We start from the raw sequence: 27,695 nt of genomic DNA on the forward strand, positions 1-27,695 counted from the left end.
CGTGGGTGGGGTCAAGTGTCCCGCGATCCCATAAAGTCCTGGCTCTCAGTGTTCTGTGCTGGTATTTAGCTCTAATGTATGCCTAAATATCTTAAGAGCCCCAGAAACAGTGGGAGTGTTGGCAGTGCTGCTAGACAATATTCACCTCTACAATTTGGCACTGGTCGGGTCCTGAGGGTGCCGGACTAGAGAGGTTCAACCTGCATTATTAAACTGGCACCCCTATGCCCAACAGCAGTCCCCAGGGTGGGGGAGATGTGATTTTATAATCTTCAGGAACACCCTAATTAAATATTTTGAAAGCAAATTTTAAACTAAGGCCCTGAAAACTAACATATTATGAGTAAATATTATGGGAATGCAAAACAGTTTTTGTCAGTAAATTCAGAAACTGAGTATAATACCTGGGGTGTTTCAAATGCCTGTTAAATGGCTTCATTTTCACTTCAGTGGCTCTTTAACAGTTTAAGTGTTGTGCTACTAGGTCTTGCAGGCTGAAAAGCTTTTTCACTTTTAAGTTAACTAGATCCTCTCTGGAGGAAGACTCACCAGGCTGCAACAGCAACAGAACAGGGACAGGAAGAGGAGGGAGGATGGAGTCAAGGGTAGGGATGTCCTTACGATGTTTAGGGCCCTACACAGGTGCCCTATATCCAACGGCAGCTTGGCATAGAACGTAATCATAGTTTTTTAGAGCTGTGATTCTTATAATCTTTAGCAACACACTAATGAAATATCTTTAAAGCAGATTTTAAACTAAATTCCTGTTCCCTCACTCGGTACATTCAGAAGCTGACAGTGTAGACCTGGGGTTGGCAAATGCTGTTAAATGGCTTCATTGCCACTTAAATGGCATTTTCTCGGGTTCAGTGTTCTGCAGGCTTTTTCATTTTTAAGTTAACTAGATCCTCTCCAGAGGAAGGAGAGCCACAGAACTGGGATAGAAAGAAGCAGGTGGGTGCACATTGAAACTCAGTGAGACCCCAAATTTTGAGGTGCCCTATACAGTTGCATGTTTTGCATATGGCTAAGGATGGCCCTGCTAAAATCCAATGTTTCATTGTTTATATATGAGCACTTGGACATTTGAATCCTGCTGGATGTAGCTAAGTGTTAATGTCTAGATATAGGTTCTGGATAGTCTCTTCTGGTGGTCGCAGCTGAAAGCTAAGCTTCTCAAGTGTCAATTCTGATTGATGTTGGCAAAGCTGAGGTTGCATGCACAACAGGGAAACAGGCAGTTTATTTGTGGTTACACTGTGAATTCATTTTGCAAAGCAGGCAGTGGGAATTGTTCTCTGTGCTGATAGAGACTGAACATGCTGAAGTCCCTGCTGAGGGAAAGTTGCTGGCTTGCACTTCCGAAGAGTTGTCTTTGCCAGACAGTGTCCAGTATAATCTTAGTCCTAAGGGGACCTCCTGCGCTGTTTCGCTCGGTGGGAGTTAGTTAAAGATGTATTTTGCAAAAGGGAGATACATGGACGCATACTGAATACTGATAATGCTGGTCCACACTTTTGGGTTGTGTGTGCACTGCAGAGAAACATAGAAAAAGCTCTTCATCCCTTACATTATTTACTACATTTCTATCATTATTTACTAGGTTAGTCACTCAGTCCCTACAGTTTCTTGAGATGCTTAAATAAAGGAAGCTACATAAAATTCAAGTAATGGGCTGATCCAGGTCTTAGTGGTAATGCTCTGCTCTGTTATGTGGGGAGATTTGATTAGATTCATGATCCTTTGGGACTGGGAGGGACTACCTTCTGCTACTCAAGAGTAATCTCTCTAACTGAAGAGCAGAATTATCTAGGCAATTAAAATTGTGGTGCTGTAGTTTCACCTAAGTCCCTGACACTACAAGAGATCAGTTAAGTGGAATTTTCAATTTGCTAAGTGTGCGTGGGTCCCCTAAGATTTCTCTTCCTTCTTCTCTCCCTCTATGACATATGGACATAATGAAATGTTTCCTAATAAGGAGATGATTTGTCTTTCTCCCACAGGCCTTTTTTGATAAAGATTATATCACCAAGCACCCAGGAGACGCCGAAAAAATCACTCAGCTCAAGGAGCTCATGCAGGAACAGGTACTGCTGTGCTTTTAAAGATGAAGGAAGAAGCTGTCATAGTGTATGGATTTCTCAGCAATCACTTTAAATAACCCAGAGCTAAATAATTCATTCAGAAGCAAAGAAACACAGGAGCTTTACAGTGTATTTAAAATATAGGGAAGTGAGAAGGCCAGTGAATTAATAATGCGCTAGCCTTTCACCTTTATAGACGTGAGTTGAAGCCTAATTTAGATTACAAATTAAATTGATTTGATTGATTAAGCAATGGATGTCTTTCTCCATAACAAATCTACTTATCCTTTGGGACAATTGGTAGTCTCTTCTCAGTAGAGTCTCAGGATAGACATACTAAGGGTGGTAGAAGTGATGGTACAGGTGGTACAGAGCCATATAGGAGAGCGTACTTGCACTGTCCCTGACTCTATCCAGTGTTCTCAATGTCTCACTTGCACAAACATAAAATCTCACCCGACAGGTTTGTAAATCAGCATTTGGGTGGGAAAGAAAAATCATATCACTATTAAACTGACTGGCAAAATATTTACTCCTCCCATAGTACAAGAACCAGGATTCACCTCCCCAAATGAAATGAATAGGCAGCAAATTAAAAACAGAGAAAAGGAAGTATTTCTTCACATAGGCTGTGTCTAGACTGCAGGCTTCTTTCGAAAGAGGCTCTTTCGAAAGCATCTTTCGAAAGAGCCTCTTTCGAAAGATCGCGTCTAGACTGCAGGCGGATCTTTCAATAGAGGAAATCCGCTTTTTCGAAAGAGAGCACCCAGCGAGTCTGGATGCTCTCTTTCGAAGACGGCCTCTTTACATTGAAGAACGCCTTCCTTCGAAAGAGGAACTTTCGAAGGAAGGCGTTCTTCCTCGTGAAACGAGGTTTACCGCCATCGAAAGAAAAGCCGCGTTCTTTCGAAATAATTTCGAAAGAACGCGGCTTGAGTCTGGATGCAGGGGAAGTTCTTTCGAAAAAAGGGTACTTTTTTCGAAAGAACCCCTGAGTGTGGACACGGCCATAGTGAACACTCTATCTGTGGAACTCATTGCCAGGGGATGTTGTGAAGGCCAAAATTATAGCACTCTCATGAAGAGTAAGTCCATCAGTAGCAATTAGCCGAGATGGTTTGGGATGCATCTTCTTCCTCTGGGTGTCCTAAGTGTCTAACTGCCAGAAGAGGGGAGCGGACAAAAGGGGATGGATCAGTTGATGATTATCCTGTTCTGTTCATTCTCTCTGAAGCATCTGGCACTGGCCACTGTTGGAAGATACTGGGCCTGATCCATTGATCTGACCCAGTATAGTCATTCTTAGACTATATTAAAAAAGTCTGTCCAAGTCTGAATGGAGATTTCAGGTTTATTTAGCAAAAAGAGTAAGGACTTTGAGAGTCACTTAATGTCTGTGTATCTCAGATTTTCCATATGCAAAATAAGGATAATGCTTATCTTAACAATTACTCAGATAACGTCATAAGAATCTATTAGCTACCACCTGTAAATAGTGTAAAGTATATAAATTCTAAGTATTATTATTAAGTGTCACTGTGTTCGCTCATCTGAGAGTTTATATAACCCTACTCCTCATTATATTTATGACCTTTAAAAATGGGACATTTATGAATAAATAATGAGTAACAGAGAGCGAATAGATAGCAGTATGCATGCAGCTTTGCCACTGTTCAGATTAATTGTAGGAAACCCCACTACAAATCTCCATTAGCAGCTTTAATCTCTCTTCTGATACTATGAAGACATGGGCAAAAAGGGATTTCCTGTGTCACAAAGGTCTGTTTGAGTGAAGACATTATTGTTTGCTCTGCAGAGTGAAACAAATTTGTCATTTTACTGTTATCTCTTGGAAATGTAAATCCAGCATGTCACAAATGTGGTGATCTCACACTCAAAATATATGTTAAACACAGACCTGACAGCTTTCTTATGTTTGCTAATTTTCAGTAGTCTTGCAAATTTAACAGATATCTCTCACTGACCAAACTAGAGGACATAATTATGTAATGTCCTGTAGACCGAATGAATATGTTGTTGATTCATGATGTTATTTCTTTTTTAATAGGTGCATGTTCTTGGAGTGGGTCTGGCAGTACATGAGAAATTTGTACATCCAGAGATGCGTCCCCTGCATAAGAAACTGATTGATCAGTTCCAAATGATGCGATCTAGTCTGTACCATGTAAGATAATCCCTATCACTGCCACTTCTTTGGTCATAGTCAGTAGTCCAGAGACATGATACAAAATCATTCAGTTGCAATGAGATGCACATTGGAACTGGAAAACTAGTGTATATTGAATTATCTAGTGTCTATGGAATTATCTGACTCTTACAAGAAACCTTGTTTCCAGTGCAAGAAATAAAGCCCCAAAAGATTTGCAAACTGAACTTTTAATATAATCCCTGGGATTTTTCAAGGTCTCTTTCTAATTTATATCACTGGTGATGTGACAGAAGATCTGTGAAGCTGAATTCTCACTATTACATGTAATAGGACAAAATTTTGCCCTTACCATAGGGTATGGGTGGGCAATAATTTTTGATAGGGGGACACTGCAAGAATTCATTTGAGTGGTCAAAGGTTGTACTCTTTCATAATGTTAATGGAGAGTTGTGTACAGAAAGGGGGTTGTGTACAGAAAGGAGGTTTGGGTAAAGGATTGGGGGGAAGAGGGGTGTTGGATCTGGGAGGGAGTTTGGGTGAAATAGGGAGTTGTGACCTGGGGCTGGAGAAGAGAGTGCAGATTCCAGGAGAGGGTGTTGTGATGGACTGGGCCGTGTCTGGGCACAGCTGAGGGCGTCCGCTCAGGGCGAATTGCTCAACTTCGGGGCTCCTTGCATCCCCCAGACTGGTGACCTCTCCAAACAGGCCACAAACCAGTCCCACAGAGCACTTCAGCAGCCTGCCTGAAGCCTCATGAGCAAAACCCCTCCAACACCGCAGCAATATCCGTGCCCCAGATGGCCCGGGGCCTCATACACAGGTGGGGGGGTCTTAGCACCCAATCCCACCTACCCCAAACGAGTTCTGTCCGGTTCCAAGAAACCAGCCACAGATCCCTGGTCAATTTACCCTCTGGACCTTACCCACAAATCACGCTGAGCCAATCCTTTAGAATCTACCATCTAAAGGTTTATTACCACAAGAAAGAAAAGCATGAGAGTAAGGTTGCTAAAGTATCATACATTACATGCATCAAATCTCCCAGTTCTCGATGCAGGCTCTAGCAGAGATGTTACAGCTGCTGGCTCAAAAGTCCTTGTTGCGCATCCTAGATCAGGATGGGTCCACAGTTCTTTCCGGCCCTTCAATCCCTGCACTGCTGCCTCTGGGATGAAGTGCTGAGCTGAGTACCAAGATGGAGTCCACCACATGGCCTCTTTATACCTCCTTCCTGGTCTCTTCTTGGCTGCAGCAGGTCACCTGGCCAGCGGCCTATCACTGTGTTCCCTGCTGGTAGCCCTTAGGTGTCGGTCACCATTCCCGAGGTATGTCCTTGGCGCATTGAGTGCTATTGTCCCACAGGGCCTCGCTAATTAACATGTCCATAGGCTGGACCTGCCCAATGCTCAACCACATTCAGAGAGACTTCCAGTCTCCATACAGACTACAGATTCCTAACTACACACACAGACATTATACAGATATATGAAGAGCAGATACAGAACCAGAAGAAAGTAAGCTTTTGTTTGACCCCCTCACATTGGCCCCCCCTTTGTACCACTTTTGGGGCAAACACCCCCCCCCCATGGGTGCAGCAGTGACCTGGCTGCTCCCCTCACAATCCAATAACGTGACAGGTGTGGGTGCAGGAGAGGATTCAGACCGGGAGGAGGGGTGCAGGAGGGAGTGCAGAGGTCTAGGAGGGGGTTGTGACTTGGGACAGGAGTGCAGGGGGGTGCAGGAGTCTGGGTTGGGACTGGGGGTAGGGAATTGGAGTGCAAGGTCTGGGAGGGGGTTGTGACTTGGAGAAGGGGTGTAGGAGGGGATTGTGATCTGAGGTGAGTGTGATCTGAGGAGGCAGTGGGTTGGGGGGAGGATGGGACTGGGGTGTCAGAGGCAGGCTCTGGCCAGGAGGCGCTTACCTTGGCAGCTCCCAGCCAGCAGCCTGTAGGGGGAGGGATACTTTGCACGCTACCTGTGCTGCAAATCAGCCAATGGGAGCTGCGAGATTGTGCTGGGGGTGGGGACAGCACGTAAAACTTCTCTCCACAGGCTCACAGCATTCAGACAGCTGCTCTGAGCAGTGTGCAGACACAGGGCAAGCAGGGAGCCTGGCTGAGGCTCTAGCGGGCTGGATCCAGCAACTTGGCTGGCCTGATCTTGCCTGTGGACCGTATTTTGCCCACCTCTTACTTCAGGTGCTATGCCAGGGGTGGGGATAAAGATGACTAGACAGTACTTGCTGCCCATCTCACCAGATAGTTATCCTGTTGCAACCTGTTCAGTGTAGCATGGGTGCTACCTGGGTGTGGGGCTGGACACGTCCAGTTGGCAGATTGTACTCATTCAGCAAAGAGCTGTGCAAGCCAGCATGTTGATTGGATATGCCTCCTACTCATCTTTTGTGGGACAAGTCCTTTCCTGCTGCCTGTACTGGGTGATGGGAGCCCTCTCAGTAGACAAGGACACCAGTAGAAGGCAGAGGATCAATCCTATAGTCCAAATGTCCTTGTTTCCCCTAGGCTTTTTAGCCTGAAAAGTCCTAACATAAGTCCAGTGCCACAGCGGTGGGAGAGCTAGTATAATCAGGGCACCCACAGCTGCGGATGTTTTTACCTCCATACCATAGAAATCTAGCCAAGGTAGATAACTGGCAGTCACCATTTCACATATATGCATATTTGTATGTCTTTTATTCTGTAATAATAGAAAGACCAAATAGGGCCTTCTACTCCCTGCTTTAGGAAATGTCAGGGTGAATCTCCAATGTTGAAATAATGGGACCTCTTCAGTTTGTTGTTTAACCAAGTGTACAGGATTTGATTTGCATTTAGTTTTGCTGGGAGATTTAAAAAGAGCTTGCCTCTAGGAACGGCTACTGAAGTCATTACTTTGTTAGCGTGGTTGCCACTCAGATGTCCATTTCATGTAATTATCGTTTCTTACAATTCACCAGCACAGAGCATCCATGGGTATTTAAGAAGACAGAGGCTAAAAGTTAGTGTCAATACCACATAATAAATAGGCATGTAATTCTGAATGATGTATTGTCATTCAGAAGAGTTGTATGATCAGCAATTTTTTTCTTGCCAATTTGTTTGAAAGCTTAACAAGAAGACGTTAATTATACAAAACGTGATTTGTGGTGCATCTCAGTTACTCAAGATGTATCTGTCTCAAATGTCTCAAAATTTGGCTGCAGCTGTAGAACCAGCAGTTCACAATTAGAAAGGCTAATGCTGTATAAGTTATAGCTCATTTAGAAGACTGCTCCTGTCCAGGTTGAAGAAATCTGATCACAAAGTCCTATGGTCATCTCTTCCGTATGGCCAATTTATGCCCTGTACATCCCACCCTAATGCGCACTATACAGGCACCTCACCAAAAAGGCGACGTGTTGTGGGGGAGAGGGGCGGGAAGAAAAATGGAACAGTCATAGAATAATCATTAGTCTCTCTGCAAGTACTGACTGACTGGTTAAAGTTTATTTTTTATCTGTGGTTCATGTAGAATCAGTGATCTCAAGACACATCTAAATTTCTCTGCTTCTCAGATTGTTTTATGTTGTCAGACATCGTAGAGGAGCCATTGACTCCACTGTCACCAAGAGTCATGTCCACTTGTCTCTTTATTTTATTCTTCAGTGGGCCAGCTCCTGATGCGTCTGCGTTACATGGGTCCTAAGAAATGGCAGACTGTCATTTTCACAGATATCTTGACTCCCTTTACATTTTAAAAAACAAAGAGGAGTCATCTTTCAAAGATTTAAGAAAACATCTTTTATTACGTGTGATAACATTTTATATTATACGCTGAAAGGCAAATCCATATTAGTGTTAGCTAAGTTAGTATCATGTGAGGATAGCCTCAAATGAGGCTTCCAGAATTCTACAATATGGACAGCATTTAAATGTGGTCCCCGCAGATTATAACTCCTAGTCTGCAGTTCACCATTTTTGTAAAAAGTGCCTGGGCCACATGACATGGTGGTACTGTTTTCTCTGTAAGCCATATCTTCATATTAAAAATGAAGGGGGTTGCAAAATGGGCCATTGTATACCTAAGCCTCCAGCAAATTGCTGGGGTGGTACCTGAGAATTACTGGTAGCAAGCTAAGTTGGTTGGGAGTGAAGGGGGTTGAAAGCTCTCGGACTAATTGCAGAACCATAATAGCTCTGTGAAGAACACAGTCACAGATTTATCACCAGTCTTCTGACCAAAAGGGAAATTCCAAACTTTCCAGAGTCATGAAGTGATTTTGTATTTCCTATGTAGGAGTTGCCTGGTTTGGATAAGTTGAGTCCAGCCTGTTCTGGTACCAGCACCCCACGCAGCAGTGTTCTTGTGTCCCACAGCCCGATGAGCCCAGAGAGCATCAAGCTGGTGCATCGACACAGGTACCTGCTTTTCTTCTATAACCTTTAGATTATTTAAGCAGAATGTTCTAAATGTACCACCCGGTACTGGCATGGCTTCTCACAACTCCACAGGAGGACAGAAGGGGGAACTTAACAAAGGTTAGGAGCCCAAACAAGCCTAGCCTCATAGGTAGTTGGCGGAGGCAGAAATGTCAGCCTTTGGAGAAAAGTGTTCCCATTGGTCATCTGCAGTGACCACTGATACTTGATTTAGAGTCATCATTGGAAAGCTTTGAAGTGAAGCCACCCGTTCCTGTTCATGTCCAGATTGGAAGCTATGTGGCACTAAGCAGCCAGGGGTTTAATAGCAATCTTAAGAGCTTGCTGGCTGGATGCCGAAACATGGCCACTCTGCTGGCATTTCAGTTTTTCTCAGTGCCCAAATTTCAAAATGACTTTGAAGGCCCAAACATTGAATATTTCTAACAAGTAGATGAAGGGTAGGCAACCTGCTCAAGTTGAATAAGGCACTTACACTGACACACTGACAACCAAATACAAGGTCTTGTTGCCTATTTGTGGAACCAAACTCAAATTAAACCTTTGTTTAAGGGTCTAAAGATATTCAGCTTTGTTGGCTACAGTTCTGAATTCCAACCTAGACTACAACCAAAATGCAATCAGAGAAGCTTTCAAGGTATTAGAAATAATTTTGAAATACGGACGGCTTATTATGACTTCTGTAAACCTCATTTTACGAAAAATAATGCCTATTTCGAAATAAGATGTGTGTAGACACTTCACTTCTGTTATTTCGAAATAGCCCCTGACCAGGGCTATTCTAAGTCATTCCGCCTGGGGCTCTAAATCAAGATAACATGTCTACATTAGGAAAGCCTGCCTTGGGCTAATTTTGAGGCTTCCCTGCAGTGTAGACGTGCTATTTCAAAATAAGCTATTTTGGAATAACTATTCCGGAATATCTTATTCTGAAATAACTGTGCAGTGTAGACGTAGCCTAAAAGTGTTGGCACTATCCTCAAAAGTTATCAACATGTAAAGGGCTTCCAAGTTGTTCTACTGTGTATATTACATGTGTGATTCAGAGTGCAAGAGAAATAGATCAGCATGATTTTACATCATGACCGATCACAGTGCAGCCCACAGGCCATTTGGGCAATAGAGATATAAACTTAGCTGCAGCTGCCTTCAATTTTAATACGCAAGTGTGGACCATGGAGACTACAGACTACACAGGAAATGCTCCATCTTGATCTGAGTAGCCTTTGCTGGAGCTGAATAAAACCTCCTTGGGAGCTGTCTCCACAGCTTGCAATCTCACCATTAAAAACAAAAGCAGTCTCAGTCTGCTGTCTTTGAGGCAAGCAAATTAAGGGTAGCACTCAGGCTCCTGGAAAAATGCCAGGTTGGCCTCAGATTGAAGTTTGAATAACCTTGTTTTATATTGTCAGTGTGTAGCTAACTGAAGTGTAATAGAGCTAACTGATGTGTAATAGTATTGGTTTCTTATTTCTATTGCCATGAAACTGTAAGAGGTGGGCAGGCTTGCGTAAGCATGTGGCCTGATTTTTCAAAGGCGTTCAATGCAAAAAGTCTGTGGGACTCACAGATATTCAGCACCTTGGAAGATCAGGCCTCACTACTGAAAACTAAGATTTGGAAAATAATGTTGCCTAATCTTGGCTCCTGTTGTGCCTCTGTCTCCATTTTTGTTTTAGCCCACTGAACTTGCTGGGTTCAGTGCGACACTCGTCATCCTCTCTCTCCTCACATACTTCCAGTGAAACAGGAAACCTGGTTATCCTAACAGACAGTTCTGTAGGGGAGACCGCTGAGGACATGTACCACATGCAGGTACAGCTGCAATGCAACTTCAAGAACCCATTGCTAGGAATAGAATTGAACATGCAGGGTAGGTCATATTGGGACAAGGATGATATGTGCAGTAGATGCACTTAGAACTCTTTGGTCTTAAATGTATCTGTATCTATGAACTGAGAAGATACAGCAATAATCCCACAGAGTCCGACCTTGTAGATAGATCAGTATCTCCTAAAGATAGAAATGCCATGGAGGCAGAGATGGCCCACAGTGATTTCTTCCTAAGATAAATATGATTAACTTTTCTATAGGTGTAAATTAGACGTTCCTAGTGCAGCTTGAAGCCAAATAAAAGGTAACTTTTATAATGAGTGTGTTATCACCTAGTGAGCAGAATAGGTAGTTTTTCCATGTTGAGATGCTTTGTAATATCTCTTTCAATCCGTGACTGTCGATCTGGAAGGCTGAAATGGGTCCCACAGGCCAATAAGAATACAGTGTTAATAGTGAGTTTTATTGTAACTATTTCCTAGAAAGAGGTTGCGTTCCCTCCCCTTTGAATATATAGTGCACCAGTCTGCTCAGTCGTCTGCTGCAGCCTGTTTACCCTAACTCCAGGTACCAAGATTCAGTCACCAACGTCTCTGTTTTATCCTCATCCCAGGCCAGCCCTTCCACCTCAAGCCTGAGCTCTACCCACTCTGCACCATCCCAGATGATTAACTCTGCACCTCCCAGTGCACGAGGTAAGAATGGAAGGACTTTGAGCAAAGAACTCAGAGGCATCCAAATGGCCTAGATTCTGGTCCTATCAGTGTATAGATTGGGCTGCTGAGATGCTTGAAATATACAGAAATTTTGCTATTTTACTTGTGGAAGTAGGGACTAAGTTTCTAACACTGACTTCTCCTGAAATGTGCTGTGTAACCACCACCGTGATCTTGGTCATCTTTTCAGCAAAATTCGGTGGAGTGTGCATCTTAGGTACTTGCTGGCTTCGGGCACTTTGACTGTGTAATGTTTTTAAATATGCTTCCACACAATTGAGCCAAACATTTGCATCACAAACACTGTAAGGAAAATGATGCCATATTGCCCTCTGGGAAACAAACTACTGAAGAACTTAAATAGTTATTTGTTACAGTACTTGCAAGTAGCAGAACATCAGGAAAAATTCAAAGTTCAACCTTGTATCTTTAAAGATATTAGAGCTTTCTAAAGAAGTTGTGAGCCGTGTGTTAACGTGCATATATGCAATGAAGGTTAAAGGGCTTGGAATGGGAGATGTCAGAATTGAGACTTTCACACTAGGATATATTTGAAGGCAAGAAAAAATACTTTTACCACTTAATGTTTTGCTTTTCCTTTCTTCTTAGGGTAATGAGGCTTAGTGCAATGAATCCACTTTTCCCTAGGCCTCTGAACTGCAGCAGTCTCTCCATGTCTGCTACTGCACCCTCAGTGCTTTACTGACCTCCAGTTAGGTTGATCCCTTCCCTTTTGTGGCAGCTCTCTTGCATGTCCACCTGTTCCCACCTCAGCTACTGCTACATCTCCCTCCACAGGCTCATGTCGAAGGCCTCTATGATATAGGCTGTAGAATTTGGGTCCAGTTGCTCATATCTTGTCCCTCTTCCTCCCACAAGAGAACTGCACTGGTTGCAGTGTGGCATGGGGTATCTGTAGACACAAAAGAGAGGGCAGAATTTGTTTTTTTCTTAACTACAATAAGAGCTTTTTTTTCCTCAGTCCAGCCTGTCTTTGTGCATGATCCTACAGTGAAGTCATAAATTACAATCTGTTGCCACATCAGAATGCAGCAGTATGATTTAACTTGCAGGGTGTAATGGAACAGGAAGCTGAGAAGTAGGATTATTTATATCAATAAAAATAGCTTGGCTAATTATCAAGTGCTAGAGGAAAATAATGACAACCCAAATAATGAAGTAATTATAATAAAGGTGATAGAGCAGGGAAGGGAAGGTGGAACTGAATATGGTGCTGTAGTGTCAGGAAGGCTCTGCAAATGAACCTGCCCAGCTAGTTCTGTAAATCTATGAGACCTGAATCTTTTTAGGGAACAGTGTGGGGTTTTCATGCTTGCAGCATTTTAAGCTATTTTCCACTTCAGAAATCTGGTATTCACAGCCACAGGCCTAGTCAGTGTTTCTGAGATGTCTGACTTCCCAGCATCACCAACTGCCCCCTCAGCTGTGGTCTCTGCTGTTGCTTAGGAACCAAAGTGATGAACAATATAGAAGGATGTCTGGCTGATGCTTAAGTCAACAGCGCCTCCCACAGATGAGAATTAGATAACTCTGCTTACTTGGAATGAGGAAACAGCCAGAGAAGTGGTGATTTTAAATGTGTATTATTTGAGGGACATTTTCACATAATTACTTTGTTTTGTTTTACTCTCCATTCCTACAAGCACATTTTGATAAGTTCAGAAAAAACTTTTTTTCCCTGTCAGTTTTGTCCATTTTCATTTAGGCAAAAAACAATGTTTAGAGTCTAACAAATTATTATGAAACTTCATTTGCAGTAAAGTGGAATGAAAATCCTAGATCTTTTCCATACTTCACAATGGGCAAGTTTCTAATCTGGTTATTATGAAAGCTCCAAATAGAGTGAAGTTATTCAGCAGAAAAAACAACTTCTCCATACGAAAGTTCCACAGTGTTGAAAATAACATGGCTTTGGTTTCTTTGCCTTTTTCTTTTGTTTGTTTGTTTCTTTGTTTTAATTGGGTGAATTTGATGCGTGTTAAAATGAGTGATGGCTCTGGCTAGAGCAAATTACTATGCAAACTTCACTTGCACAGCTCTGCCAATGCACCTCTATCCTTTTTGTATTTATTTATATTCTTTTTAATTTAGTGCTGGTGAAAGGTGCTGGATTGACAACACTGGAGGCTGAAGCCCTCTATTTATCCACAGAACAGATACAGCACGGGCGGCAGCAGTGCAAGCTTCCCCACACTGCCCCCACCAATGTACCTCATCTCTGTCCTGGAGGGACCACCTCTAGAGGTGAGAGGATAGTTCAGTCTCCATGACCCATTCAGTCCTTGGACTTTCTGGTGAGACTGCCAACAGATTTTCCAGTTGGGATGCTACATCAGTCAGGAACTGTATTAAGACTACTAGCTCATTTCACATGGGCCACCTAGCATTTCTCAGATTTAACAGTTCTTGTCACCTCGGGTCCTACGTTGAACATTGGTTACCTCTGCTTCTAGTTCTCAAATTTATCACTTGTTAAAAGCTGTCATCTCCAGGGCTACATCGTAACCTGGAGGTGAAAAAACTGCCTCCCATTTCCTTAATGCTTGCACCAGCTTATCCATGAGTTGCAATCCTGACCTGCAGCATGCTTATTAACGTTAGTCTGCGCAAAGAGGTGAATTAATTTTCACGGGGACCAAGAGACCACCAGTTAGGGTTCAACTAGAATTTAAATCCCCCATCCCTGGAGATGATAAAGCTAATCCTCCACTCCCGAAACATGGCACTGTTCACTGAAAGAGAAGAATATCAGTTATTTGAGGAACAATCATAAGCCAAGTAAACTAAGTAATGGAAATATGTATTAACAACGTAACAGTTTATTCGTGGGAATGTAGTCATCAAAGAGACTAGTACAGATCATAGCCAGATCAGATTAAATAGGAAACAGCAAAGCTTACAATGATGTTCTTATGCACATCACCTACTTCTAGGATCCAGGGAGTTGACTGTTATAAAGAATGTTGTAATCAGGATACAGTAAGAACTCCATTAGCTTGCACTAGTGATAAAGAAATACATTACAGATTACTGGTATTTGCCAATTAAAGAGCATGTCCCTCTCTGGTTTTGTCTGGCCTGACCAAACCCCTAACACAGCCTGTAGTCAACCAGAAGTGAAAGCAACTCAGATTTCTTACAGGTACTGTGAAGTGCAAACACCCAAAGCGGGGGCTCAGGGCAGAAGCTTGGGGGGTTGTGATACAACCGGAGCTGTAAGAAATGTATGTATGGGATGGAGTGCGGAGGGCTCAAGGTGAGGGGTTGGAGAGTATCAGGATGGGGGGCTCAGGGCAGGGGGTAGGGATGAGGAAGGGTACAGGAGTCAGGGCTGGGAGTGTGGGGGTGCAGGAGTCAGGGTTTTGGGATGAGGTAGGGATGGAGGGTGCAGGAGTCAGGGCTGTGGATGGGGGGCTCAGGAGGTTGGGAGATTATAGGGGGTGTGCTAAAAGGGCGGGGGGGTTAAGCTCCTTCCTCCCCCCCCCCCCAAGATTCATAGCAAGATGCTGCTTTCTGTCACTATCAGGGAACAAGAAGAAAGTGCACAGCACAGCACAGCATGACTGCCCCCTGCCCTCCCCAGCCAGAATGAGAGGAATGCAGCAAAGTGCCTTTCCCCTTGCTCTCTGACAGCAACAGGAAGGGGAACAGCCAGCAGTGTCCCGGTGTGAATGTTGGGGGGGAGGGCTTCCCCCTCTCTACTCTCCCTAAAGAGTCCCCGGGGGAAAGCTCAGGACTGGGGCAGTCCCAGACCCCGGGGGATGCCCCCAGCCAGCCTCTTTCACCTGCCTGGCTGCCTGCTGCTTAGTGCAGCAGCCTGCAGGAGCCTGGCTGAGAGCACACCATGCCTGATCCTGCAGCCAAGTGCCCACTGGCTCCTCCTTACCTGAGCGCCCCAGGGTGCACCAGCTCACGTTAACGTCTGAGGACAACACTTCCTGCTTGCCTTTTGGGAAGCAGTGTGTCACAGGCAAGGTCAATAAGAATTTGTGAGCTTGCATTCTCTCCCCTTGAGAGTGCTCAGATGAGGCCCTACTCAGATATGTACCAAGGTTCCTTAACCAGGAGTTATACCAGGGAGTCGTCAGGAAGTGTGTCATGTTTTAAAAGGAATCATTTTAAAGTGAGCTTGGAGCATGTTCAACACATTTTAAAGGCAGCTCATATTAAATATGGAAGCTGTCAAGTCTTCCTCAATGCTTCCTTTAGACAGCCTTCTTCTCAGGCTTTGAGAGCAAAGTCCCAGCTTCCTTACTCAACGTGGTAAAAGAGCCTCTGTGCTTGCCATTTAAAGGAAATAAAGACCTTCATCAGAGCTAAAAGTTCATGTTTTGGGCTGGAAGCAAATTGCTTCAGAATACCAATAAAAATAAGAGACTCGAAGGATTTCTCAAGAATTTACAGATTCCTCAATTCACTGAAAATGAGTGGCTAAAACCAGTATTTTTGTGTAAATTGTAATATTTGACTTGGTTTAAACTGTTGACATAAAATGAAAAGCCTGGCAAACAGAGCCCTGACAAACCAAGTTTTGCTTTCCTCTAACCGGTGTGTGAAGCGCTGCACACGTTACATGTACAGAGCTACAAGCTGGAAAGTGTAACGGACCAATAGTATATGCTGCTGTGTTTTGTAAAGTCTGCAGGACCACTGCAGTGCTATGTTGTTGCCCTGTGGCAACTCTTGGCGCTTGTAAAAGGTTTGAGTTTGTTTTCAATGTTTACTTGACTCTCAGATGGTCCTCAGAGAAGATGGTCTTGAGGGGTAGTCATGATTGTTTCTAAACTGATGGCTCATATAGTTGCAGTTTGTTCCCAGGACAAGAAAAGTGAGGCTCAAATGATAAAAGGGGAGAGGGAGTTGCAGTGTGATTTGTGCTGTGACGCAGTTCTTGGCACTCCTAAAAGTTCAGTATTTTTATATTTGCCATGCAGAAGTAGGACTATCTGTGATGTGTATGTGAGTAAAAAAGACTCAGCAGAAAGTGTTACAGCTGTATTTTTAAAGATAATATATATAAGAACTAAGAATGTCTAACTGTATTTGTTTTATGTCTGTGGAGAATTGTGATTGGAGTTAGGTTGCAAATATTTTGCATTTACTTATGCATTGCTGGGGTATAGATTTATCTGGGCCCTATACCCCTCATAAAATTGCTGCAAGTGTAGGACTTTATTCTGCACTCTGCTGGCCACGTTGGTTCCACCACTGGGTGCTGAATATTGGTCCAAAAAGATGCATGTTATGCTTCTGTTGGTGTAAAAGCTGCATTAACTAGAGAAAAAAGCCTTTGCTTATATGTTGGAGTGCTGTTCAGGTAATGTGGTTGTGGAAAGTTTGCAGAAGGGGGCATGTCTTTCCAAAAAGCAGGCATGGCTGGATAATGCGCTATGTGCGGCTGTCTGTCAAGTGTGTGTTAAACAAGTTAAAGCTCATTTCTGCTGTTTCAGAATGTTAACTTCTGCATAATACTGTGTCTCCATGAGGGTGCGTGTATCAGTATTACCAGACCCTCACAAGCATCCCATAATGTCAATCATTCTTGTGGCACATCCATTGTAGCTATAGACATGAGCAAGCCCATGGGTGTGTGGTGTGCTCCTTGCAGAACATGGTGCCTAATATAAAAACACAAAGTAGGCTGGTAAAAAAATGCTGTAGTCCAATAAAGATTTAGTATGAAACACAAAGACCCTCTCATGATGTCACATGTCCTGGCAATTATCCAGATTACAAACAACTACTGGATCCCACAAGCAAATACATCATAACTACATACCAGCATGTTGGCAAATCTCAGCTGACATATTCTCAGAATAAGGGCATGCAGTGATAAAGTGCTCCTAAAATTCATGGAATAGTGGTTTTCAACCTGTGGTCCCCAAGTACATGTGGGTCCACAGACTGCATCTAAAATTTCCAAATGGACCTCACCTCCATTCAAAAAATGTAGGGGTCTTGAAAAAGGGTTGAAAAACACTGTCAGAACATTCCATTTTTCTCTGGCCAGTATTAATAAAGATGAAAAGCTTCAGAAGGGTCGCTGAGTTTTTTTGTTTTGTTTTTGTTTTGGGGGTTTTTTTTGTTTCTGGACATCTAACACTCCGGTCATCTGAAGAAGTCGGCTGTGCCCACGAAAGCGCATGATACCATCCACGTGTTTTGTTAGTCTTTAAAGCACTAACAGATTATTTGTTGTTTTTTAAATAAAGAGGAAGTCAGGCATGGGAATCACCATTTATCTGAACCATCTATTACACACACAAGGCAAATTCCAGCATCAGTTCTATATTGTAGCCCAGCCTTGTATCCCGTTCATATTTATTCAGTCATAAAGTGCACAGTTTTAGGGCATCTGTATACATACATCTGTTAGCTTATTAGGCCAAGGAAGAGCAAGTATATTAAACCACAATCACTGCTGATTCCACACAGACAATAGCGCTTTTATTTTAGGGGCAAATAGCTTGTAATGTACATGAGATGCTAAGGACTAGTCAGCTATCCGATAAGCAAATGCTTATCAGATAGCCAACTAGTCGCTCCCCCCGCCCTTGCTGCCTCTATCAAATAGAGGCAGCAAGAGCAGGGGAAGAAAGGGGTACTTCAAAGCAGGAGCATTGCATGGAGACCAGGATCAGCTGGCTCCCCCTGGCATTTCAAAGTGGCAGCGCCAGGCTTAAAGCAGACTCGCCGGGCTCAGTGTGGCATTGCCACTTTGAAATACTGGGTGGAGCCTGGGATCAGTTGGGGAGTTCCCAGCTGACCCCTGGCTCTGTGTGGCGTGCCAGCTTTGAAATGTACAAGAGTTCCCAGCTGGGGCTCTTGTATTTTTCAAAGGCGAAACATGGAAGTGCCTATCGAGTAGTCAACGGAAATTCCATCGACTACTCGACTAGTAAATTAATCGCTAGTTAACATCCCTATAATGTACAGCTAGTGATTTTCTGGGTTGTACATCCTAAACCTAGCAATGTGTCCCTATCTTAAGTGCATAGCAAATGGATTACTACTAAAGTCTAATGCTATGCACCTGCCTACAGCCAGCTGCTAAGTGGGCTCAGCACCATGTCTTCTTGGAGTCCTGTAAGGTCATCGTCCAAATTGTTGGGTAGTTCGTGAGTCCCAGGAAAGAAGGAAGACTAGCTGTCTGGGCCATGCTGAGATCTCTCTGTGGTTTTGTCATGTGTACGTGATTATTCTCACTTGTTTACAGGCTCTCCCTCTCTACCAGATAAGTACCGCCACACTCGGGAGCTGATGATGCTGATGCCAACCCACCGGGACCGACCGAGCAGTGCCATGTATCCTGCAGCTATCATGGAAAATGGACAGGTAGATTTGCTTTTCTTTCCTAGTACAACAGCCGTGGCAGTTGTTTATTTGTGATTATCTTACAGATCAAATCCCTGTTGTAATCTGTAATTATCTTCATGTCTTCCCTTTTCACCTTCCCGTGCTTTCAGAAACCACTGACTTAGCTATATTTACAAAGCAGCTCATCAAATTGGGCAGAGATGTCTGTGCTTGTCTCTCTCCACTGTATCTGAAACACTAAAATCAGCATCATACTAATAGTATGCTGCAATTGTGGGTCCTCTTTGTGGGGATGGGCTCTTTTTACTTTAAACCCTGACCATCAGATCCATCCAAAACTGTCACATGACTTTTCTTTTACAACATAGGATGGGCACAATTTTAGAAATAAAAATAAACAAATCAACTTCATAAAACACAAGCCTAACTGGTAATTGAATTATAGGACCCAGTTTCCCAAAATCAAAGACAGATTAATTCAAAACCCAGCACTCTCCAACGCAAAAATACCCTCAAAAGACTCCCATCATCCCATCATTCAGCATCTCATGAAAACCATGCCGAGAGGGCTGGGCAGCATGATACACAGATCAAAAATTCAGATCCATCAAGTGATGGGGGGAACAAATTCCATAGTTGGTACCCTTCACAAATAAACATAGGGGAAATAAGATTGGTTGCATTAGCTGATCTTGGATGCTGTGGAATCAGACCTGGACCGTGGAGGTGAAGAAATAGGTTCTGGAGTAACCAAAACCCTATCCTGATGAGGCTTTCAGAGTTAATGTTTCCAAGGGCAATTAACTAGTAAATGGTAAAAATGGTTTCCAACAATGCAGTGCCTCCCAACAGTCTCCCATCTATCCTTCACCTACTGACATTCCTGTGAAGGCTCAGAGGTTAGAGCTTTCCATGGATTTTTATCTTGGGCCTTTCAGCTATCACAGGCTTCTGTACTGGCAAATCTGTAACTGTTTTCACATTTCTGTGCTGCCTCCCCTCGTCTTTAGCCTCCAAATTTTCAGCGCGCCTTGATTCAGCAAGTGATTGGACCATGCAAACCTTGCAGTGATCCCAACCTATCTGTTGCTGAGAAAGGTATTCCTTTTCTACATTATATGCTTGCATCTTGTGACTAGTATTGCTGTGTTCACGATGGACTTACACCTCTGTACATCCTCTCACATTCTGAGGCTGAGCGCTTCATTAAGCTGGGGGCTTCTGCCAGCCTAAAGACAGCTGAGCTGTTGCTTTAGATTTACAGAGAGACACACAAGTGCCTCCTCTCAGCTCTCTACCATTTATTAATGACAGTGGGCCAGATCCTGCAGTCCTGACACACACTGAGTAAAGGCTGCAGGAGTTGGCCCACAAATAATACTTACGTACATTGAGCTTTTCTTCAAAAGATTCTCTAGGCTGCCCTGTGAGGTAGCTTTTGAGATTTCATCATTATTAGTAAAGATGAACATTTTGTTAAATCACGTTTCCTTGGTGGGTTTTTTTTAAGTTACAACCACGAATCCCTGTTGGCAAAGACAAATATCTCGTATAAATATCAATGGCAGGGACTTGATTGCTCAATTTCGTTAGGAATGTTTTATGATCTTTGGGGGATGAACAGGGCATCCCAGCTCCTGATCCAAGTTGTGAATGTAAATAAATGCAGCTGCAGATGTATCTGAAACCTTTAAACCCAACATCACTGTTGGTAAACCAAGAGTGTCATTAACTAACCTTTTTGTTAGGGTACGTCTACACTGCAACACTATTTTGAAATAACTAGCGCTGTTCCAAAATAACTTAGTCCGCGTCTACACAGTAGGCAATTATTTCAAAATAGTGTCAAAATACTGTCAAGTTGGAGGATTTTTTACTCCAACTCCCGTAACCCTCAATGTACAAGGAGAAAGAGAAGTCGGAGGAAGCATGCTCTATTTCGAAATAAGTGCTGGGTAGATGCTCCCTATTTTGAAATAAGCTATTTCAAAATAAGATACACAATTGATGTTGCTCAATTTGCGTAGCTTATTTTGAGTTAAGCCCTGCAGTGTAGACACACCCTTGATGTTCATGTCCTGTGAACTTCCAGTTTTTGGTTTCCGTACTGCTAAATTTAGCCACTCAGTTCACTTCGCCCCCAACAGATGGTTTGGCTGCTCTAGGGCAATCGAGTTTCCATGGTAACTTCCTCCCTGGAGCACAGATAGAACTGTTGGCTCCAACAGGCAGAAAGCAGGTTCTGAGCCATCCATTAACAGGATCATGCACAGTAGTTCTAGGCACTGATTTGGGCCAGAGGGTGGATCCAAGTAGTGTAATGGGCTAGTGAACTAGATTTATGTCTGTTTTTCATATTCCCTCCGATCAATGCTATTGATTACTCCCTTTTAACTCTACCAAAAGGGCCTCAAGGAGAGGAAAAGAAATAAACTCTGTTTAGTGCTTGTGGCAATCATCCTAGTACAGAATATTGATATGTCTGTATTAGTCCCATCAGAGAAAGATTTCTATTGATCAGTAGAACATTGTGCAGATTCAACATGTGACACTTGTTCTGTACTCTCAAGTAGCAACATTATTGCTTGGTAACCATTTTGAGGCACACAGTTCTTGCATTTTATTTTTAACCATGGCTTTATTATAACAGTTTCATATGCTATAGAGCACCAGCTGGTAAAAGTGCCTGTGGCTTGTCTATACTAGCATGCCCACAGTTGCTTTTGAGCTGCATCAGTGCTAGAACAATCATGGGAGAATTTCATGCAACCCAAGGCTGACCCAACAACTATGCTTTTGTATGTTAATTGTCCTGTTAGGAGATCTCCGCCTGAACCCAGCTCACTATTTGCCTTAGAAGAGACGTCGCCTGACTTTCTTCTTCTTTGTGTCACATATAGTCACAGATCTGTGACAGGCGCTGAGCTCCAGCTCACAGGGTGAGGCAGGGTCTTCCCAAAAGAAATCACAGGAAGATGCTCTCCAGTGCATCAGTGTCAAACCCCTCAACTCCATGAATTCCAGATCAAAACCTACAGCTGTCCCCTTACCAGGCAGTTTCAAACCAGGAAGACAGATCCAGGGAGCCTCAGCATAGAATCACAGACTACTAGGACTGGAAGGGACCTCGAGAGGTCATCGAGTCCAGTCCCCTGCCCTCATGGCAGGACCAAATACTGTCTAGACCATCTCTGATAGACATTTATCTAGCCTACTCTTAAATATCTCCACAGATGGGGATTCCACAACTTCCCTGGGCAATTTATTCCAGTGTCTGACTACCCTGACAGTTAGGAACTTTTTCCTAATGTCCAACCTAAACCTCCCTTGCTGCAGTTTAAGCCCATTGCTTCTTGTTCTATCCTCAGAGGCCAAGATGAACAAGTTCTCTCCCTCCTCCTTATGACACCCTTTTAGATATCTGAAAACTGCTATCATGTCCCCCCTCAGTCTTCTCTTTTCTAAACTAAATAAACCCAATTCCTTCAGTCTTCCCTCATAGGTCATGTTCTCTAGACCTTTAATCATTCTCGTTGCTCTTCTCTGGACCCTCTCCAATTTCTCCACATCTTTCTTGAAATGCGGTGCCCAGAACTGGACACAGTACTCCAACTGAGGCCTAACCAGCGCAGAGTAGAGCGGAAGAATGACTTCTCGTGACTTGCTCACAACACACCTGTTATGCATCCCAGAATCATGTTTGCTTTCTTTGCAACAGCATCACACTGCTGACTCATATTCAACTTGTGGTCCACTATAACCCCTAGATCCCTTTCTGCCATACTCCTTCCCAGACAGTCACTTCCCATTCTGTATGTGTGAAACTGATTGTTCCTTCCTAAGTGGAGCACTTTGCATTTGTCTTTTTTAAACTTCATCTTATTTACCTCAGACCATTTCTCCAATTTGTCCAGGTCATTTTGAATTATGACCCTATCCTCCAGATTAGTCTCAACCCTTCCCAGCTTGATATCATCTGCAAACTTAATAAGCATACTTTCTATACCAATATCTAAATTGTTGATTAAGATATTGAACAGAGCCGATCCCAGAACAGACCCCTGCGGAACCCCACTTGTTATGCCTTTCCAGCAGGATTGTGAACCATTAATAATTACGCTCTGAGTACGGTTATCCAGCCAGTTATGCACCCACCTTATAAAAGACCCATCTAAGTTGTATTTACCTAGTTTACTGATGAGAATATCATGCGAGACCGTATCAAACGCCTTACTAAAGTCTAGGTATACCACATCCAGCGCTTCTCCCTTATCCACAAGACTCGTTATCCTATCAATGAAAGCTATCAGATTGGTTTGACGTGATTTGTTCTGTACAAATCCATGCTGGCTGTTCCCTATCACCTTGCCACCTTCCAAGTGTTTACAGATGATTTCCTTAATTACTTGCTCCATTATCTTCCCTGGCACAGAAATTAAACTAACTGGTCTGTAGTTTCCTGACTTGTTCTTATTTCCCTTTTTATAAATGGGCACTAGATTTGCCCTTTTCCAGTCCTCTGGAATCAGTGATAGATGTCTTCACAGATGTAGCTATGTCGAGCCTAGTAATTTCCAAGGCAGCCCTGAAGGTTGCAGTCTTGCCTGCAGCACTTACCCACCCTGTGCCAAGTATGCACAACAGGAACCCTATGAGTTGCAGATGGGCCATATGGCAAGTGAAGTATGGGGGAAAAGCCTCAGATAGACTCTGGCCTTAAGACTGGCTCTAAGGTACCTCATCTGGCCGTACTGACGATTGGTGGTGTAGAATCAGCAAAGGGATTCTTACTCTCCTTGGCCCGTGGGGCATTTGCATCTGGCATAACCTAGAACAGTGGTTCCCAGCCTGTGGTCCGCGGACCCCTGGTGGTTCATGATGGTATTGCAGGGGGCCCGTGGAAAGTTTAAAAATAAGGATCAGGCCTGTCATGGCTCCTTCCCCACTCTGGCACAATAAATGCAGAAGTGGGTTCCAGCAAGTACCCCAAAACCTTATATACCAGGCTTTGGTATAAAACTTACCCCCAAAATCTTAAAAAACCTACATTTTGGGAATAATACTGCCACTGCCACCACCCAAATAAATAAAGAAACCAGGAGAGAGACCATTTGGGGAAATCTCACCCCTAAAATAAAAACCCCAGGACACACGTAACCAGTACCAGGTTAATAAAACTAAAAGAGAAAACTTTTATTATCACCATGTTGCAAGCATAATGGCTAGATGGAAAAGTAACCAATAATATACTCATGGAGAAACTCCATGGGCCTAGAACTTAGTTACAAAGAAAAGCCAAAACATCTTTTAAAAAGTGCACACACCGCAGATCCCATGTCCAAACCATAAAACAATAAAACCTAATGGATTTATCTAAACTTTACCTTACTTACAGAAGGTGAAGAAAGAGTCTTTTCTTGGAGAGGGAGACATGTCTGTAGCTGCAGAGGAACTCTCCAGAGACACAGGAGGGAAAAGCCAAACATTCCTTTGTCCTAGTTTGAAATTCCTACCTACATTCCTATTGGCTGAATCTATCTGTCTTAGACAAGGTTGACTCCTTAGTTCCCAGGCTGCTGGCTAACCCTCATAATCATGACAAGGTCCAATGTGGTGGGCCTGATCCTTAATTTTCTCTTCCTCTTCTCTTCTTTTTTTTCTTCTCTCCCAGGGAGGGGGGGGGTCTGTGAAATGTTAGTAGATTGAAAAGGGGTCCTAGAGCAATCCAACAGGATCAGGTGAGTGCAGAAATGAACATGATGCCATCTTTACACATAGTCCCGTGATCTGCACTCTGTACCCATCACTGGCATCCCTGGACCTGCTCCATTCTTTCTTAGGATTCTCACTCTCTTTCCTTGGCTCCCTCTTCCACCTTTGGATTGGTGCTTTTTGAAATTGTTTTAATCTTTACATCTTTCATATTTCCAGTTCTGACTTCGCAATCATTTTGATTTTATAATTGGTTCATTTTTCTGTCGGGGAGGCTTTGCGTCTTGCTGAATCAGGGACTAATTAAAGGCTGTAAGGGCAATATATAGACACAGTCCTGGCACAGGACATTGGTTGTGGGGTGAATTTTACTCCTATCTACTACCACAGAGGCTAGGAACTAAAAAAAAAACCAACCCTTCAAAGCTTGAGAAGTTTTACCTGTCTACACTTGGGAGCTGAGACTCAGGAGTGAGAATCCTGATAATGCTGAGAGAAACAGATTTACCAGGTAAGTAATATTTGCTCATGCAGTTGAATGGCGAATGGAATTATAAAAGAAGATTGGAATTTGGCCAGTCCGTGGAACTGACACTCATGGAGGAAAATTCTTGATGACATAGGCTTCTGAAATCACAATACTAAAACATTTTCCTGGGCTGGGGAAAAGACTGGGGAATTTTTATAAGCTTCTCTGAGTACATCTATACTGCAAGACAAAGTTGAGTTAAGATACGCAGCTTCAGCTATCTTAATTGTGTAGCTGAAGTCAAAATAGCTTACCTGGACTTTTGGCACTCTCTACATAGCAGGAAGTCAAAGGAAAACGCTTTTCCTTCAACTTTTCTTACTCCTCGTGAAATGAGGGTTACAGAAGTTGGAGTAAAAAGCCTGTTGTTTGAAAATTACAGGGTTGCTGTGTAAACTTTCACTCTGTTATTTCAAAATAAGCGTGCAGTGTAGACATAGCCTCCAAGATCACCAATACTTTTTCAGAACATACATATATAGTCCAGGGATCGGCATTAATGGAGCTGGATGTGGTGCCTCCATCACTTTAAAAAAAAAAAAAAGCCAACCTTGCCAAGTACAGAAATATGGGAAATATACAATACATGTCATGTCAAGCATGAAATATTCACAGTCCAGTGACTGCTGGGACTGAAGGGTATTTCTTCATCTCCCCTCCCCCACCATTAACTTTAGTGAAGTTTAAGGCCTCTGAAATAGTCTAGCCTACCTGAGCATCTCTTCGATTATTTTGCTTGGAAGGCCGTAGCATCTCCTGCTTTCATCCAGCTATGTCCTCAAAACAGATGCAGAGGAATGAGGATAGGGTCCCACTAGAAAAAATATCGTAAGGAAAATTCCATTGGCACCTATTGCATTACAGTTCCTTTGCATTTTCCACTTGCTGCTTGGTATTAGTAGACATTAGATGAACTCTCTGATAAATCATCAGCTTTTTGCAATCCCAAATATATTTGCATCTTCTGCTGTGAGACCTATTGTTAGAACCCATATTTTCCTGTCATCCAGAGCCTTCAAGGAAGGTCTAATATTTTTAACTATAACTAGTTAGTGTCTGTTACAATAATACAATTAGAGACTAGGATTGAGATGGTAAGAAAAATTGGAAAGAGATGTAGAAAAGAATGGTCCTAGAAACAGAAGACCAGTGCATCAAAGATCATTCCTTTCTACACAGAGATTTATGTAAGAGGAATTAATCTCTCTGGACTGGGTCTAGGTTCCATATCAGAAGGTGATGAGCTTTTTCATTTCATTTTTTCTTTGTTGGACTCTCCAAGGGATTTTGATTCCCCCTTCAGATATTAAATGGTTTTTAGAATAACTAACACAGCAGTAGCTAAATAAAATCACAGTTCTGACGCACTGATTAGTGTATATGCTGCTTCTTGTGATCAACAAAGTGATACAGTGTGTCTGAAAGAAATAAGAGTGTATTTTCTTTAATAATGAGAGTTCATATCTTTCCAGACATTTCAAATGTCACTCAGGCTAGAAGGAAAAAGCTATTGTTTCTCAGGTCTGAATGTACTACCTTAGTTTTCTCAGCCTGAGTTCTTTTCCATGCAAAAGTGAAGGCGTCTAGAGATCATAACCAGTATGTATTGTATGACTGTGAAGACAGGAAACTTTTCTTGTCTTTTGGCTAAGGAAAGTCAGATCTTTAGAGAGTAATTCTGAAATAGGATGATCTGATTCCGTAGAATCACATTTTGAAGAATAGCTAGTGATTAAATCTTTTGCCTAATAAGTTATGCCACTAAAGTTAATGTTTTTGTTGCCTTATGTTTAGATATGATCAGCTTAGTCATCCTCCACCTTGCCATCATAGTGCAGTTTTGTGGTGTTAGTGAGGTTTCTGCCACTTACGGTTCTACTCTTCTCTTTATTCTTACATTTTAAAAAAATCAACTTTCTTTAGATCCCAGTCCCCTGATTCATCCCAGTCCTGGAGTCTGGCCCATCCTTGCAGCCAAAGAGTGCACAGCTTCTCTTGTGCTTGCTGCCTTCAGGTCTGTGTTGTGGTCAGGTGCTGCATCAAATGGCAAGGAGCCAAATCCACATTCTCCATTGAGGAATGGAGAAATGCCATTGCCTCTAGCCCCAAGAAAAACCTGTCATGTATTGTTACCCAAGTTCAATCTGTTTCCATCCTTCAGCTGTGCCAGCCGCGCCCAGCAGCTGGAGCCTAGACAGCGGAACAAGAGAGGCCCTGCCATTCCTGTCTGCCCACGTTGGGAGCATCTTGGCCCCACCAGTACCTCCCCGAAGCCTACCCCATGGTAAGGAAATACCCAGTAGGTCCAGTTGTTAAGTTCTGTGCTTATGCACAGATAAACATAGGCCACATGAAAGCCAACAATGACTTACATGAGCCTTCTGTAAGGAGTGCCGGGAGAGAAGGCTGTCTCGGGCTGCTTGGTAGATTATTAGATAACACTTAACATTTCATCGGCTGCAGCAATAAGGTCATACTGTGTTTTGGGACTAGAATTAGATTTATGAGTAGTGTAAGCTGGCCTCGCTTCTTGTCAGTGACTCTCCTCTGCAGTAGCTTAAGGCTATGAAGATATGAATTGTGTCTCCCAGACATTCAGCATTTAAGAGCCTGTTGTCTTGCCATGAAATCCTTGATAACAACGGTGGGTAACATTCTGTTGTTGCTACTGATCTCATCAGTTGAACATTGTGATGATGTGTCCGATGCACTTCAGGTTACCCATTCCAGTGTTTGCTTTCCAGGATATGGATTGGAGGTGGGGCTGTCAGCAGTTGGACCTGGTTACCTGATATTGCGGAGGGCTAGAACAGAGAATTCTTCCTGCCTTGAGGTTGTACAGATCTGTGAGCCCCTGCTACAATTCTTTATGAATATTGAATTCCTTGTTTCATT

General features: G+C 43.1%; 1 protein-coding gene and 1 long non-coding RNA gene across 3 annotated transcripts in view; one reads left to right on the plus strand and one right to left on the minus strand.

Annotated features, from left to right (window-relative positions):
* Nucleotides 1–27,695, plus strand: part of DOCK3 (dedicator of cytokinesis 3) — a 539,706-nt gene that overhangs the window by 495,368 nt on the left and 16,643 nt on the right. For both annotated transcript variants that reach the window (XM_075939450.1, XM_075939449.1), the window contains 9 exons: nucleotides 2,004–2,087; nucleotides 4,153–4,269; nucleotides 8,530–8,651; nucleotides 10,352–10,487; nucleotides 11,119–11,200; nucleotides 13,334–13,486; nucleotides 18,459–18,577; nucleotides 19,570–19,657; nucleotides 26,962–27,084. In XM_075939450.1, the coding sequence (XP_075795565.1) occupies nucleotides 2,004–2,087; nucleotides 4,153–4,269; nucleotides 8,530–8,651; nucleotides 10,352–10,487; nucleotides 11,119–11,200; nucleotides 13,334–13,486; nucleotides 18,459–18,577; nucleotides 19,570–19,657; nucleotides 26,962–27,084 (1,024 nt within the window). The remainder of the gene's footprint in view (nucleotides 1–2,003; nucleotides 2,088–4,152; nucleotides 4,270–8,529; nucleotides 8,652–10,351; nucleotides 10,488–11,118; nucleotides 11,201–13,333; nucleotides 13,487–18,458; nucleotides 18,578–19,569; nucleotides 19,658–26,961; nucleotides 27,085–27,695) is intronic.
* On the minus strand, nucleotides 9,921–27,693 carry LOC112545652 (uncharacterized). The gene is made up of 3 exons (XR_003089185.2): nucleotides 27,173–27,693; nucleotides 25,512–25,614; nucleotides 9,921–12,134 (listed from the first exon to the last, which is right to left on the minus strand). It is a non-coding gene; the product is annotated as an uncharacterized LOC112545652 (long non-coding RNA).

The sequence above is a fragment of the Pelodiscus sinensis genome, chromosome 11, assembly GCF_049634645.1.
Source record: "Pelodiscus sinensis isolate JC-2024 chromosome 11, ASM4963464v1, whole genome shotgun sequence".
Taxonomy (NCBI): Eukaryota; Metazoa; Chordata; order Testudines; family Trionychidae; genus Pelodiscus; species Pelodiscus sinensis.